Raw genomic sequence first — 17,417 nt, forward strand, 5'->3', positions numbered from 1 at the left:
TCGTTGTTCCTGGAAAGGGCCTGATGATTTACTGCCAGTAACTGCTAGGTCAATCTTTGGAGACACTGCCAAGACAGTAAAGCTTAGGAATCAACATTCCAATTTGTTCTTTGGGTACTTCAGTAGCTGAGATGTTCCCAAAATTGGCACTTTTATCAGATGGGGAAAAAAAAATCATCATTGTAACAATGTAGAATATATGTACTGTATGCACCAATTAGAACATAAACTCCTTAAGTATAGGGATTTCTTTCTTTGCCTAGCACTAAGTAAGTGATTACTAAATTCTTGGTGATTTATTGAAATGAAGTAAACACAAAAGTAAAATAAAATACCCTACTAAAGATTCATTGAAAACAAGTAGTGAGACCAAAACCTGCTTTTTACTTCTGGTCAAATCTATAATCTTGAGTAGTTTACTTGTTGATCCAGGTTATTCGTTTCCTGATTTGCTTTTCATTTCTGATAAATTTCTAAAACAGGTCACTAGTTTTTCTAAGGCAAGACTCCTAAAAGTCAAATCTGCATCTAATAATGTAGGATGAGCAATACTCCCTCTCTAGAGAATCTGTTAATGTTTTCCCCAGATGTCTCCCCCATCCCCCAAAAGGGCTAATCAAACCTCTCTAAGACAAGCCGACTGAGGGTCTCACTGGTGTGGGACGGCAGGTTCAGGGTCCCCTGTAGGATCGTCAGTTTCTTCTTTAAGCTCTTGGGAAAGAGAAAAATGCCTAAGTGTAAATAAGAAGACTAATGAATAAAATTCTAAGTTTAGAGACTGATAAAGAGAAGAGAACAGAAGGAAACAAGAAGCAAAGACAGCTTCAGGCAGGGCCTGCCATATATGGAAGCGTTCCCCTTACATGGCCAGGCTGATACAAGGATGCCTTGGTGCACAGCAAGACCAGAATCTAGTCCTGGGGCCCTAAGACTCAGCTTCAGGGAAACAGACTTTGGCAGTAATTCTGCACAAATTATTTTCTGTTCATCCACTTCAATTCACTGAGAGGTGACAGTAAAAAACCAAACGACAATATTTTATGTTCACAGGACAGGGAGGAATTGTTGGTCACACAAATAAAAGCAAAAGTCTTCTTCACGTAACAATGTGCCATTGGCCCCTCAAAGTCAATAAAAACTAAAACCAATGGTTCAGATAACAAAGACCACAACATTTAGCAATGAATTGACAGGAGGATACATGGGGGAATAAAGGCCACGATATACCTCCCACTTCCCAAACCTGCCCTTGAGGAACACTCAGGCAGCCAAAAATGAATGTTTCTGGGATTCCATGTTGAAAGTGTCAAGTATCAGCTTATTGAAAAAAGCTGAATTGAGTATAGGGGTCCATATCAGGAAGTGAAAAACAGAGGTCACACTGTTACTTCTTCTAAATGAGCCTAAACTCTAGGGCCCTTCAAATTGGACCATCATCTCACCGTGATTTCCTTGTCTGCATTCTGTAAATCCTTCTGGGTTGATTTCAACTCCTCCTTGACATTGTTAAGCTCAGAGAGTGCCTTTTGTAACTATGGAAGAAGAAAGGGATGAGACTGAAAAAGTTCCAAAGAATTGTACCAACTCACACCTTCCTCTGGGACAACCATCAGTCGATCAGAGCAGGATTCCTCCAGCTAAGAGACCCCTCTTTGTCTAGACAGTGCAGCAATTTTTCCCCACTATCTGACCAAACACAGAGGACTACTCTTCCCACATAACCCAGAGGGAGTGCCTCCAGCAACTAATTCAATTTCTTGAGGCAAGTAATGAAGTCACTTCTTATAAACTCCAAAATCTGAAAACAGCAGGCACAAATACTTGGCAAATAACACCTACAGGGATTGCTAGGTCATTTCCTTGGAGCCACATCAAGACAGACGGGACTTGGTAACTGACATTCAAATCTCTGAAACACAGTCCAGGTACTCCAAGCCCAGCTAAAATATCCTCAAGCTAGACTGGGACATGGAAAGGGCGAAGAGAGGTCACAGTAGACTGGTTATTTATAAAATATGGGGAAACACATCCTTGTTACTGCAAAGGCTATATACATTTTCAGAGCCTTAACAAACTTAGAAAGGGATCCTGACTGAAAGTTTCTAGATTCTTTCTCTTGCATTTTGGAGAGATCAGATCAAGTGCTGGCAAGAAAAACATCAAAAGCATCCGTATAGCAGTCCTTTCAGCCACAGACTTGACTTAAAAAGTGACCAGTGGATCTTCAGAAAACCAAATAAGAAAGCTTGATGACTTGTCTCATACTGGAAATGGAGTCTTATGGTGTTTAGAGCAATGCTGTTAGGGACATGATTGATCACCACACTCAAGGTTAGAGCCCTCTATTCTTGGAAGGGGGAGAGAGGCTGATATGATGCTCTATGGGCTAGGTTTGGAATCCCAGAACCAGGCTCAAATCCTGGCTCTACTATATTTATGGGAAATGGGACAAGTTATGCCAATTTTCAGGTCTTCTTTCCTCATCTGTAAAATGAGGCAATGATGGAGAAGAGAATTTCTAAGATCCCTTTCAAGTTCAAACTTAGGCATCCATCAACAAGCATACATTAAGCACCCACTATGTGCCAGGTACTAGGTATACAAATAAAAGAACAAAAATACCCCTATTCTCAAGAATCTCACATTCTAATTTTTTTTGGGGGGGAGGGGGCAAGCATACACCTGGGATTTGAACAATGTGGCCTGCCCAACAGAATTGTGCTCTCTGCAGTAGAGTTGGAACACTTGGCAGTTTAGCTCAAGAAAGGACATCAGTCTAGTATTTTATCCTGCCAGGTGATCTCAGAATCTTCCTAAGATAATCAAATGGAAGCGTTTCAGTTTCCTGGCATGGTGCTGATATACTGTCCAGGTTTCAGACACATGACAATGAAGTCAGTGTAACAGCTCTCTAGACTTTCAGTTTGGTCAGTCTAATATCTCCCCTCTCACACACTTTCCTTTGGAGCTTCTCACACACTGAGTTAGGCTCTAGCAATGTGTGTGTCAATATCATTATCAATGTGGACATCCCTGGAAAGTTTACTGCCAAGATAAAAGAACTTATCTACAGCATTCAAAACTTCATTTACTGTAACTTTTGGTTTCACATATGGATGGTATGATGTGGCTGATGGAGTCCTTGTGTTTTTTTTATTTAATTGTTAGGCTGAAATTAGCACAAGCAGAAGAGAATTGATCCACACTTTGTTGCATCTCAGCTTTGGAGGCTACATTGAGTACACAATCATTTACAAACAAAAATTCATGTACCAACACTTCCTCCACTTAGTTTTGGCTTGCAGCCTTTTCAAATGTATGCTTGCCAAAAAAAAAAAAAAAAAAAAAAAAAAAAAAAAAAATTAAAAAAATAAAAATTTTATGGAGGACTCACACAGGTTAAGTGCTCACAAGATGGCCAGAAAAAGCGATACCAGGACACTCTCAGAGTCCTTCAAGAACTTTAGAATTGATTGAATGACATGGCGTCACTGGCACAGGTGCCCTCATCAGGGAAGGTGCAAGTGCTCTATGAGCAAAGCAGAACTGAATTAGCCCAGAAAAAACACGAGAAGCACAAAGTTTAGAGTCCACTCCAAATGTTCATATGGATTATTTGTGTCCCACCTGAGGCAGGGCATTCAGAGTTCATATTGGTCTGATCAAACACAGCCAGACACACTGTAACTGGATTCTAACATAGTGATGTCATTTTGGTCCTCTTCGAGAATGAAAAACAACAGCAAACCAACATGCTAATAGGAGAGACAAGTGCATCCATGAGACGCACAGACTACATTTAGAGAGAATGTTGTTGCTCAGTCATTTCAGTCATGTCTGACTCTTCATGAGCCCATTTTAGGTTTTCTTGGTAGAGATACTGGAGTAGTTGGCCATTTCCTTCTCCAGCTATTTTACAGATGAAGAAACTGAGACAAACAGGGAAGTGACTTGCCCAGGGTTGCCCAGACTTTTAAAAGTATCGAAGGCCAGATTTGAACTCAGCACAATGAGTTTCCTTGATTCCAAGTCCAGGGCTTTATATACTGTGCTACCTAATTGTCTATATAGACTCAATTAGGGAGGAAAAAAGGACCATTTTACTGTGGGCTATGTGATCCTGGTGAAAGGAACTGCTAATATTTAGGGGGGGGGGGGAGGGCCCTCAGTGCCAGCTGTGTTAACAGGAAAGTACAGGCAGCCTCAAACACCTGCCTCGCTGGGCTTCATGGCCCACACTGAAGACTAGGCTCTTCCCTGTCTGTCTCCTTCCTCTCACAGCTGTGCTCCTCACCCTTTTCCTTGTTCCCCTCCCCCCACCACATTACCTTATTATTTGAAGAAAGCAAATCCTTCCTTAGCTTATCTGCCAGCTCACCTGAGGCCTTCCGAGCCTCTTTGAGATTTTCATATTCTCTGCAAAGGCATCACACAGAAACTTTAGGATGTTTGAACATGAAGTTCCCTTAGCATCAGAGGGCATTCATTTATCCTACCTGTTCATTAATATTTATTAGTATTGAGCCCAAAGTGTTATGGAGCAGACAGAGAAGTATTAGTGATGGTTGAGAGAAGAGCCATGGGAGAGCAGTGAGGACCTCTGAGCACATTACTTAAACCCAGCTCTCAGTTATCCTCTCTGCAAAGAGCCCACTGTTTGTTACTCATCCTGCCTATTTCAAAGCTACGAGTGACACACATGACAGGCATGAAACAGAGGGCCCAGCAGTTCTGAGGGGAAGCTCCGGCTCTATCTTTCCTGCTCTGCTGTGTCTGGGTAACCCTCCACCCTCACAGGCCCAGAAGTTTGCTTGAGGTCTTCATCCTAACAAAGGACAACAGAAGGTTAAGGGTTGGAATTTTAGGCAGAAACATCTACCTCCAGGGTGAGAAAAAAAGCCCCGGTTTGAGGTGTGTGTGTGGGACTTGTTAGACAGATAAAAGGGCCTCTGGCACTCAGAGCCTTCCCCAGCCAGCATCTCTTTCAAAGTACAAGCAGCAGAGAAGGGAGCACTACAGCCAATAGTGTTCTTCCATCTACAGGGTAGCATGCTGGGATTAATCTGTTTCTTTCAGGGAAAGACCCTCTCCTCTTACAGGCAAATGATGATGCTTCAGGAAAGCCAAGTGCATTTTGAAACACCTACTTCTTCAGTGATACACAGTACACAGCCAGTTGTTCCATGGCTGACTGGCCCACTCCCATGTCTTGGATCATCTGTTCCACCTCTGGGCGCTGGCTCTGGAGCAGGATCTCGAGCCTGGAAAAAAAAATCCAAGCACATGGCTTGTAAAATCTAAAGGATCCAGGGCAGAAACATCCTAGCAGCTCTATTTCCCTTCACTGCTGTTGCTATAGCAATATATCAGGGCTGCTGGGTGAGGAGAAAGGGAAGTGTCTGCAGATAGCATCACTAATGGATACCTACAGAAGGGCTGAGGAAAGCAGCTCTACTCTGATTTCACAAGGATGCTGCTAAGTAAGAAGGGTCAATATTGAAAGGCAACACCTCAGAGAGGGTATTTCTGAAGAACAGTGATACTAGGGAAACACATTTAGGACCTCATTAAGCTGATAAATAAAGAGCAGAACAAACCAATGAAGGAATAAGCAAGACCATTCTTTATAATCACTCATTTATTCTCACTATTTATACCCTCAGTGAAGGACCTCTTCTTCTCTCCCTATTTTTCCTAAATAGAGTGTCTTTCTGAAACATTGGTTTCATTTGCCGCTATACCCAGACTTGACCCCAAGGTTGGCCAGTTTAATAATTAATTTATAACCACCATCCAAGTCCTCAATCATTAGTCTTTCTACTATTTTGTAGTTATTAATCTTAAATGCTCATTCTTTCTCTCCCATGTATCTTCCATCTTTACCTCTCCCATTTGCCTACAAGTAGGCTCAAATTTTGCCAATTCTAAAAAAGATAACATTCCCTTGAATCTTCCATATTCAGCTACTATCCCAACTTTCTTCCCTTTGCTGGCTACTTTTTTCAATACCATTTACTCTCACTGCCCTGCCATCTAGCCTCCATTTTCACTACTTGACTAAAATTCTTCTCAAAAGTTCACTAATAATTTCCCAAATACAAACACTATATATCCATAGATATATATTTTTTTAAGTCTATGAAGTCTATTGAAAAAAACTAGCCACTTCTCTCCACTTTTACTCTTGGGCTTCACACTTCATACTGTTCTGGTTTTCCTCCGATAGTGGCTTTTCAGATATTTTTCACTTGGCCTCCTTTATTGGATCCCCTTTCAAATGTCTAAAGGTTTTTTTCTAGATCCTCCTCTTTTGAAGCTACACTGTCTCCCACTGCAATTTCATTTATTCCCATAGTTTAAGTTAGCACTTCTAATGAAGACGATCTCAAATCTCCATCCCCAACTTCGTCCTCTCTTTCAAGTTTCAGGCTCGCATCTCCAACTATTTAAAAGGATAATGATATGCCAATAGCACCTCAAACTCAAATGTCCAAAACTAACTTTATTCTTCCTAAATTCATTACTCCTACCTTCTAGCTATATCTCCCAGTGATATCACCATTTAGCCATGGCTCTAATGCTGAAAATCTTGGTTTTTCTTTGGTACTTTTGTCTCTGCCACATTTCATATCAATCTAATAAGTTCTATTACAGAAATTATTAATCTTTTTTGTCTACCCAACCAATCTGGCAGTCTTGTTAAAAAATAAAATAAAAGTTCATGGAGATTTCTGGGTTATGTGAGCACCCAGGTGGCAGACAATTTCTTCAATTCCTATGACCTCTCAAACCTCTCCAAAACAGAAATTATGTGCCAAATATAATGCAATTTCAGCTATTTCCATGGTCTAGGACCAGAATCCAAGAGAAGGCTAAATACAAAAATAAAACCTAGGAACTGATACTCACTGACTCTGAGCTCCCCTCAACACCCCTCTGCTATCACCCATGAGAAAGGACAATAGCAGTCTCTAGAATACAACACAGGGTTGCATTAAAAGCCACCCCTGCATTCTGGGCCTCCCTCCCTCTTTCACAGAGATCTTGGCTCAGGTTGTAAAAGTTTGCTCAGGGTTGGATAGCCAGCTTGACTACTATCCTTTAGAAGAAAAAAAATGCCATTACTACAAAGTTCTGAACTGTTGTGCTAGGGAGTAAGACAGTTCAACCAAGGCAGAAGACCCTGCATATAGGGAGTGGTATAGGACTTCACCAAGCCTGAGGGAAAAGCACAGTATCCAGCTGGGGTTAGTTATGATTACCCATAAGTCAGATGGGGCATAGATCTAGGTTGTTGAACTCTGAATTGCTCAGTCAGAAGACTGAGACACTTTTGAGATCCAGCCCCTAAGGAAACCACTATCAGAGAGGAAGTCAGGAAGTGGGTGATAAGAAAAAGAAGGGAGGGAGTAGAGACAGACTGAAAATGTCAAAAATTTTAGGAAGAAATCTCAAAAACCTTGACCATAAACAGATAACTTAACAGAAAAAACAGGAACAGAAGGAAAGATGGCTTGTAGGTCTAGTAAACAAGTTCAGGCATCTATGAATAAATACTGCAAAATAAAGGAATGATCCAACACTTGATAAGACAGAGGAGGACACTGTGGAATCTGAGAACATGGAACCACAATATGCAGTTCCTGAATAGTTTAAAAATAAATGAGAATCATGAGAGCAGAATTTATGCACAATGAAAAACATTCTGAATCTGCAATGATAAACCTCACGCAAAAAAAACAACAAAAACACACACACACACACACACACACACACACACACACACACACACACACACACACAGCAAAACCAAAACAATAAAAGAAAATATATTCACTCTTCAAGCAAAATATATGGATCTCCAAGGCAGGCTACATAGATAAGCTAAAAATCACCGGTTCTCCCAGAATGAACATTACAGGACAAAAATACCTAAACACCACAATGAAGGAAATAATAGAAAAGTCTAGAACTTCTGAACACAGAAAAATGAAATCCCAACTGAAAGAATTCACAATTTGCCTCCAGAAAAAAATAACCAAAAAACAAAATCAAGCGGCAAATTTCAAGACACAATAATGGTTAATAATGAAATTCAGAAACAAGTTCTGCAAGCTATCAGTAGAAAGACCTTCAAATACAAAGAAAAGGACATTTGAATAACATAAGACTTCAGCACCCACTAGAATAAGGAGAAGGGAATGGAATAATGTTGTTCCTACGACCATGGGAGATGAAGGTGAACTATCATACAAATCTGAGCTTAAATGTATAGAACAAAAGAGGACATTTAACAATAAAGAAGAATTTGAAACAATTTTAGAAAGAAAAACAGAACTGAAGACATTATTTTCTTCTTCAATACATCCAAAACAACAAAAATGCAGGAGTGAATAAATGCAGACAGCAACAAAGACCCATAAAAGACACCTTTCTAAAGATAGACTAGGAAACAGGGGTGAAGGTAGAAATCTGGTGGAGGTTATGGTGAAGAGGTAGATAAGAAACAACATTATGATTAGAACCTAGGAAAATTTTGTCTGCAGGTGAATGCTTTTGTGGGACTACATTACACTATGGAAAGGTACATGGGAAAAAGAGAAGAGAGGGACAGACAGCATTGAGTGATACCCTAGAATCAAATCAAAGGCTGGCAATGACAGGAAGGTGTTTTCTTTAGCTTCAGAAAGAGAAGAATCTATAGGGGAATGGATAAGGAGTAGAAAAGGGTTGAGGGAGAGACAATGGGATGGGCTGAAAAGGAGGGGGAAATTGGCTTTACTCTGGAGATGGGAGGGTTCCAGTGATAAACGCTGCATTGGAAATGAAATAAAATGAGGATCTTACACTGGATCAGGCCTTGGCTATTTGATACCTGAAAAGTTTACTTGCCCTGGGAGGGATAGGGAATGAGATGGAACCCTTGAGGAGGTGTGGGGTGACAAATGATACCTAGAGGAATGGGAGAATATGGCAAAGAGAAATTTCCAGGCAAATATAGGAAAACTAAAAAAAGTCAATGAGAGAGAAAAACTAGTAAGGTAGAAAGGGATCATGTGAGAAGGGCCTTATCATGGGGCAGTGTGTTTCCTATGACATCTGTGATAATTGGTATTACTCTGAGAGTGGGGCACATCCATTACCTCCTCACTATTTCCACAGCAACCACTCTAATTCAGGCCCACAATACAATGGATCTAGATTTTAAGATTAACCAAAGGGGTCTTTGTTTTCCCATTTTCTTCCTCTCTCCCAATTCTTCTTTCATCTTGCTAAGACTAGTTATCCTTGACATGTCACTCTTTGGCTTCCTGCCACCCAAGCAAAATTTAAACTTTTTGATGTGGCACTTAAGGCTAACACATGAAACCCAAACTTTTCCAGCCACATCTTTTATTATTCCCCTTTACATGTTTTCAGCTTGTTTTTCCAAGTAGACCACTTATTTTCCTCCCTGGGTGACACTGTTCTTTAGTCTTATATCAATTCATACGCCTAGAATGGTTCTTTCTCCTCACCCATTCTTAATGTGCTGCTAAGAAGCCTTTCCTCATTGCCATCTCTTGTCCCCAACCTCATAATATATTTAAGTCTATCTGAAGTACTTAACATTCATTATTTAATATCATAATTATATGTGCATAGGTCATATTCCCCTATCACTCTAAGCTCCAGAAATGCATTGAATGAATCTCATCTAAACTTTGTGTCTCACCAGCTGTTAGCATAGTGCTCAGGACATGATGAATACTTAGTCAATTTTCTTATGCTGGAAGATCTCACTGGCCTTGAAAGTCAAGAGTTCCCTGCATTAAAGTGCTTAATTCTCACAACTAGGTAGGATTATTCTTCTCCTGTTTTCCCCTTCTCAGAGCTATGAAAAACAGAACCAAACCCAAACATGTGAATCAGCTCCCTTGTCATTCTTTGAGAGCTATGACAGAAGGAAAAGCTTTTGTAGAAAACATTTCCTAGCCCTCTTCCTCATAGATAGCAAAAGAGTTGGAAAGGGAAAGCTATGCACTGTCACAGCCTTTCTTTCTTAAAGGGCACTGGTGATATTGGCTTAGTTCTTGGGTCCCAAGCTCACCGTTCCATGGTCTTCATTTTGTTCCTTAGCCGGCAGGTCTCCTCTTTCATATTCTTGATCTGATTCTGCTGCTGCTCCAAGTACGTAATCTGTTTCTGGGAAGAAAAACAAATTGTTGCGTCAGTGGATTCCTAAGGATTTCCACTCACAGGATGGGTCACAGACCTGAGAAAACAACTTGGGCATGCTACTCAATATGAGGAATGCACCTAGCAGCCGACCATTTCAAGATCCACTTTGGCTGTATTAGACTTGCTGAATGACAATGGGTCATTACTACTTTTCCTGGTATCTGTTTTTTCTACCTGAAGAGAAACCGTCATCTTCCTGTCTCTAGGGTATTTTAGAGATAAGATACAAATTATAAACCAAACATGGATTATTATAACTTACAGATTGCAGAGACCTGTTTGCAACCAATCATTGATAAGAAATCAATCATTAAGCATTTAAGTTCCTACTATGTATTAACTCTGTGCAAGGTGCTGGGAGTACAAGGACATAAAATGAAACAATTCTCCAAGGAACTTAATACAACATGTATAAGTGTTATAAAAGATAAATACAAGGTGATTTTTTTTTTTGGAGGGAATTGTTCTAGCAGGTGGGGGAATCAGGAAAAACTTCATGAAGATGATACTTAAGTTTTGAAGAAAACAAGTGAAAGAAAAAAGGATCAATAAAGTGCTAAAAAAAAATACACAAAAGACAGTAAGAAAAATTCAAATGGGAAGACAGACAAGAAGGGCAGTTTTGTAATTATCATCTTTAATTTAGTGTTCATTTAAAAAATCCAATCTATATGTAATTCAAGTACAGGTTCACATATAATCCCTTTTTGTCCTTTGTACAAAGAATGTAATTTGTCATAATAAAAAAGAAATAAAAAAATAAAAGCATCTAAGAGGTTAGAGAAATGACAGTAACATAGGAGACCCAGAATCTGAGGAATTATATTACACATCTATTTAATTTAAAAGGGCTTAGTGAGTTCTTCAATTTCAAAGAGAATTTCTATACTTTCTTGTCTTCTACAATGTTAGCAAACAAGCAGCAATTAGCAAATGTCTCATGAAATGATAATGTTTCTTATTACCTTTGGATACATAATGAAACTAATTCCATCAAATCTTTTACTTGCCTCTCTGTGGAAAACCTGTAGTCAACTCTTTCATTCAAATAGAACTTCCTTTGTCCTTGTTTCATTTTATTTTATTTTTTTGCAAGAATGCCAATGCTGATATAATTTGTTTCTTCTAGTATTATATCTACTATGTCACTGGGCAAAGATTTCATATTTATAGAATATCAAGACAACAAAAGTTAATGTTTTTAAATCATTTAAACCTCTGTGATATCCCCCAATCCCTTTTCTTCCACTACAAAAATAGAACGAGGCTACACTGTCCTGCTTAGGGACCATCAAGGTCAAAGAATTAATACTTGAGTGGACAGTCACTGGTGATGAGTTTTCAGTACTTCAGTTTCAGAAAGTAGATATTATTTGGTGCCAGAACGTTATTCAAAGCCTTTTAAGCACTAGAGTTTATACTTTTCCCTAGTATAGCTCTTGAGAATGCAGGGTCACCTCCACACCAAGATGAAGTATTAGATTATAACTTTGTACAGAAAGAAAATGATGATGAAAAAGTAGCATCAGTCATCCACCATTCATTTGTGCTTACCATTTTAAAGCAAATTTGGTTTGGCTCTTGCTCAGCCAGGTAGCTCTGTATTTATCCCCCCTCATATCAATGTTTGGTTCCCACTGTACTATACTGTGAGAGTTAGTCCTAAGAAGTTTCTAGAAATGTAATCGACAAATTATTCCCTTTCAAGATACTCACTTTTCCCCACACTCATTCCCCATCCTCCACACTAATCTAGATGCCTGATTAAGCTCTTACATGTTCCTTCCCTTCTTCACCCAGCTCCTTAAAACAAAACTGAAGAAACAACGAAAACTCTGCAGTCTGACCTCCTGCAGAACGACAGCTGCCTTTCAAACAGCATATCACATGGGGTTGCTGCTTCCTTTGCAGCTAGAATACCAAGCTCCAGTTCAGATCAATCGCCTCATTCCCCCTTAGGGAGGGCAGGGGGGCTGAGGAGGGAAAGAGGCCAACAGGCCCATGCTGATACAATATTCATTTGGGTTTGGGGGCCATTTGCTTTGATCTTCCCGGTCAGTTGAGCACATTCAACTTCAAAGTCCCCTGCTCTTCCCCGGGATGCTGTTTGATCTGGCTCCAGAGAGCAGCTTGGTGGAAGGCTGAAGCACTAATGGGAGGCTTCCTGAGGCCTGTCTCATCAGCTGCCTTCTTGAAGCTGGCCTAGGCCTATCTCAGGCATAAAGGGCTCAGCTCACCCTAGTCTGTTAGTTCTTGTCTTACAAGTGCCTATGGCTGGAAGGACCTTAGAAAGCTTTTTCTGAGCTGTTTTGCACTTTTCAAAGTCAATATATAAACTTGGCTGCCACAGCTGCCTTAATGGGCCCTTATAAATCCCCAAAGGGCTAAAGTTTGGCTGCACTTTCAGTCATTTTAGAATTTGGCTTATCTATATAACAAAGTAGATTATTCAAAGCATTCCTCATATTCTCTTCCTAAAGTCTCAGAACAAGAATTCTTAACTTTTTGTGTCATTGCCCCCCCATCTCCCTCCAGCCCCCCTTGGGCAGCCCAGTGAAGCCTATGGGCCCCCTTCTCAGAATAAGATTTTTAAATGCATAAAATAAAATGTTCAGTATTGTAAAGGAACCCAATTACACTGAATTCCAGCTATCAAAAAAAAATTAAGTTCATATTTAAATAATATCTGCCCCAGAGGGACTAATATGAGGCAGGAATTTATCTTCAATTTACACAAGGGGAAACCAAAGCAGAGATTGTAGAGAACCTCAAGAACAGGGAATTTTTAGTCAGTCTCATGGTTCTTACCACCAGAAAGTATTTGTCAGTGACATAGAGAATTACTCCCTGTAGAGGAAAGAGAGCTATAAATCTGAAGCACAGAGATGCCCAAAGGACTTACCTTGAAGGTTGAACACAGCATTTCTGACTCGCCCAGGGCTTTCTGCAGTGATTCTATGGTGATATTGCGCACATCTAGAATTTCTCTTAAAGAGTCAACGATGGACTGGCAATCCTTCTTCTCTTTTACTAGAAAGAGACACTCAAATCAGCACAACATAGTTCCCTAATCCTAATGTCTTGTACTCTTCTGCCAACTGCAAGATGAAGTGTGAGAGAGAGAGAAGAGTGTGTGTGAATGTGTGTATATGTGAATGTGTGTAAGGTATATAGAAATGGGGCAGTGGGGGTACAAACTAAAAAACCAGGAAGTGTTTGCATACTGATTTTCCTAAGATTCTTATTTGCTCCAAAGAGGCTAGGAGCACTAGCTTCTACTCCATAAGCTATTTCAAATGAGAAGAAATGCAGTTCTCCCTGCTAAGTACCATTAGCCACATAAGAAACTAGGGGAAGATTCCAAATCCTTCCTAAACTAATAAACAAATCAGTTCTTCTCCCTCTTCAAGCTTCTTTCTTTTCAGCATGATCCAGACCAGGGTCTTTGGAACACAGAAGGAATGACAAAACTCATTCTGTTTTTTTGGTGACTCAACCTCTGTAAATAAGCTGTTCCCAGAACCCAACTTCCAAAACTCCCAGAACTTTGTTTCAGGTCCCAGAGTTTCTCCCTTTTCACAGCCATACTGACCAACATAACCAGCAGAGACACATTCACTTTCATATTCTGAGCTAAAAGGAATAGGTGGCAGAAAGTCAGTGGCTGCAAAGTTGTACAGGCTCACTAGAATAGTCTCAGTGATGTCTTCTGTTCCTATCTTAAGAATACACTAAGCCACATGAGGAGAGGTCCAGCTAATAATCAATTCTTAGAGAAAGGCTTATTTAGGATGTCCCTCCATTTCCAAGTAGACTGTGTATTTCTTTGGGAAATTTCTCACATATCTGGAGGGAATGAGCATATCTTTCTATAACTCACCTTTCAAGGACAGCTGGGCTCTAGTCTTATCCAGTTCATTCTGCAAGGAAACAAACACAGGTCTAGGGCATTACAAATACTCTCCATACTATTTCTAATTGTTTTAGTGCTGTCTGAATTTAAGAGGGTTTCCTATTAATAAACACAAAAGTAAAGATACTGAGGACATAAGGGATGTAACTAAGTCTCCATTGATGATACAAGGATGCATTCTAGTACCAGTCTCCAGAATACTATTCCCATACAAAAATTTATTTTAATAACTAAAAAAAATTCATTAGTGCAGATACTCCCTTTACTGATGCAGGCTACATATAGAACTTCTATGTTTTAGTAGACCATCTTCATTATTTGCTAGGCTTAAAAAAACTCATCTTGTGGCAAACCTGTCAAGCCATCTCAAAAGAACTGGCTAGGCTGGTGCTTAGATAAGAATTCACTGGGAGGCTCTTGCAGTGTGACAAGTTTTGTTAAAGCTTGTGTTCTAGCAAATCTAGGGTTATCTCCACATCATAAGCAGGTATTAGAGGGAGCTGTAATAGAAGATGCTGAAACTAAGGCTCAGACTATATATATTCTAAAAAAAGAGACAACTAGCTAGCTTTACATCCTGTTTTAAGTCCATTTGGAATCCCATAACCTCAAGATAGATTAAGAACCTGCTTTCTGAGATCTACTGAGAACTTCCTTATTAGCGTTAGGCCTCCAAATACTTACTGGTCAGACAAGGGTGAGTCTGGATATTTGAGGAATGAAGAATAACTCTGTAACAGTTAACCAGGGGAAAATACCAGCCAAATCAATCAAACAAAAACCCAAGGTCCCTCTAATTTCTTTCATACTTTGTTACAAGCTTTACTAAGAACTTATTTAAAATCATTCTTTTAGTCCCACAAGACCCTGCCCTCCTTCCCTATTCTCAATTCATATTTTTTGAGCAGGAAGGTATTGGAAGATGTCATTGTTGCCATCATTACAGAGGCTATACCATTTAAAAACGGAGCTGTTGCCATGACAATGGAAATGATGGTAATGGCTGAGCACACTGGTTTGAAGCAGAAGAGGGTACAAGAGTCCCATTATTTGAACTCCAGCTAACTCAAGGCTCAAAGGAAGCAAATGTGTCACTAAGCTACCAGCAGGAAAGTAGAACAATTCAATGCTGAGCAAAATTAACCCTTAAAACCCAGCAATTACTTTGTCAGTTCTAACACATCTTTATTTATGGAGCCCTATGATTCTAGCCACATCATGTCCATAATGTTAACAAAAAGAATCCAAATGGAGCTTCTCAGCTTTGTGAGTCAGCTGTGGAAGACTACACAATACTCCAAAGCCAAAGGCCAAGTCACTGGGAACTTTAAGAGTAAAGGAGCTCAATTATTTCTACTGTATATTCTATACTCAATTTCCCTAGTTACAAAATGAGGCTGGCACAATTAAATCGTTTCATAAGCAATTTGAAAGAACATCCAAGAAAGGCTTTAAGAAATCTACAAGTACAAAGGCTTACAAATATAGCAATGTGGCTTTCGCTACTAAACACCACTGCAGTATTAAGTGTCCAGGGAATGGGGACATTACATTAGTGTTTTTCAAGCTAAGAACTGTGCAGGAATTTCATGAGGACTGCAGATAACAGCAATTTGACTCTAAATCCAGTGCTCTTTCCATTATGTCACATTGGCTCACATAAAAACAATAAGAATGAGCTTAGGAGCAAACTGAGGAGCAAATGGGGATCCTGGGTTCAAATTCCAAGTTGGCCACTTACTTTTTGATGGCCTCATTTTCCTTATTTATAAATGGACTTGCCTGAAGGGCCTTCACAGTTTTAAACGCCATTTCACCTTGTTCCTGCATCTGTCTCCCTAACCATATCATTACTTTATAACTCTCCTTTGCTTCAATCTCCTGTGGCAAGAGCCCAGATATTACTGAGCTCTCTTTTCTAACAACATAGAAATCCTGACCTTTATGAGTAGGCACAAAATGCCATAGGGGTTCTATTGAATAATAAAGTTGAAAAATATTTCTCCTGCATAATGGCCCTGCATACCTTAAATTAAAACAAACATTAACTGCTTATTTAATAAACATTAAACATAAGCATTTCAATATATAAAAATTAGGGGGAAAAAAGATTGCATATAAAACTATGAATCTTTATTTGTTTCTGCATACCTTTAAGGTCTCTGCATCCAAGCCTGCTTCCTCTTCCTGAGCAAGGTCAAAGAAAAGCTTATTGATAATGGATTTTTTGCCAACCTAGATGAGAAAATAGAATAGGGAAAACAGACTCATTATCAGTATCCAGACCAAGAAGCAGGTATTAAGGGGAAAAAGAAGCGATGTAGCATCTGACTGCTGCCTGCTTGATATGAAGTAAATCGCTTTCTTTTTCCACACTCAGAACACTTAGGATTATGTCAGAAATGGCACTTGGCTCTTCTTCTAAAGGAAAGAATTCTAGCTAAAATGGATAGCTTCAGAGTGTCCCCTGCTCTCAACAAACCCAGGTGGTCACAATTTTGTGTTCTTTAAAGTTATGACACTATTTAATTGAATGACCACTTCCACTGATAAAAATCCCACTATTCCATGGTAACTCAATGAAAACAAAGCAGCCAAAGGCCTTGGACCTTATAGAAATCAGGAAAAATATGGACACCAGTTTTCACATGGTATTACTTGACATAGTGGGAAAATAAACTGACTTCTCACTGATTCTGACACACAGAATCACAAAATTTTGATAGTTAGAAGGAGCTTTAGCAGCTATCTAGTTTGATCCATAACCAAAAGGAATCTTCACTATAACAAACCCAAGTGGTCATCCAGCATCTGCTTGAAGTCCCTCATGGTACCATCTTGTTGAAACTTTACACTGAATGAAGATGCCCAAATGAAGCTGCTATGTGGTTATAGACATAGAGACATATAGAAATGGCCATGGACAAGTTTTTTATTCCCCCAAGAGCTCTTCTCATTCAATCACTTCAACAAAGAAAGGCAATCTTTCACCAAGCCACAACCTACCATCACCATTACCCCTAGAAATAATAGTTTACCTGGATCCGACATTGTGGACATGTACGACTTGGAGCACTGTCAAACCACTTAAAGAGGCTGAAAAAGAAAGAAAGGGCAAAATGGACATTTTTAGGTATTGCTAAGCAAAAAGTTCATAAGCCTGAACTAACTGCTTCAGGAAGTTTGTGTAATACAAATCAATTTATTGAGTATAAAAGCCTATATTGAGAGGATTCAAGATATGATAGGCAGATAAATCCCTATTTCTAAACCAAAAGAGCCT

The 17,417-nt window shown here is 39.5% G+C and overlaps 1 protein-coding gene across 1 annotated transcript in view; it reads right to left on the bottom strand.

Moving 5' to 3' along the window:
• TRAIP (TRAF interacting protein) overlaps positions 1–17,417 on the bottom strand; it is a 52,965-nt gene that overhangs the window by 21,832 nt on the left and 13,716 nt on the right. Inside the window, exons 2-10 of the mRNA XM_074283294.1 lie at positions 17,173–17,230; positions 16,286–16,369; positions 14,102–14,141; positions 13,124–13,251; positions 10,091–10,185; positions 5,148–5,261; positions 4,329–4,416; positions 1,443–1,532; positions 623–711 (exon numbers count right to left, since the gene is read on the bottom strand). Of these exons, the coding sequence (XP_074139395.1) occupies positions 623–711; positions 1,443–1,532; positions 4,329–4,416; positions 5,148–5,261; positions 10,091–10,185; positions 13,124–13,251; positions 14,102–14,141; positions 16,286–16,369; positions 17,173–17,230 (786 nt within the window). The remainder of the gene's footprint in view (positions 1–622; positions 712–1,442; positions 1,533–4,328; positions 4,417–5,147; positions 5,262–10,090; positions 10,186–13,123; positions 13,252–14,101; positions 14,142–16,285; positions 16,370–17,172; positions 17,231–17,417) is intronic.

The sequence above is a fragment of the Sminthopsis crassicaudata genome, chromosome 1, assembly GCF_048593235.1.
Source record: "Sminthopsis crassicaudata isolate SCR6 chromosome 1, ASM4859323v1, whole genome shotgun sequence".
Classification (NCBI taxonomy): Eukaryota; Metazoa; Chordata; class Mammalia; order Dasyuromorphia; family Dasyuridae; genus Sminthopsis; species Sminthopsis crassicaudata.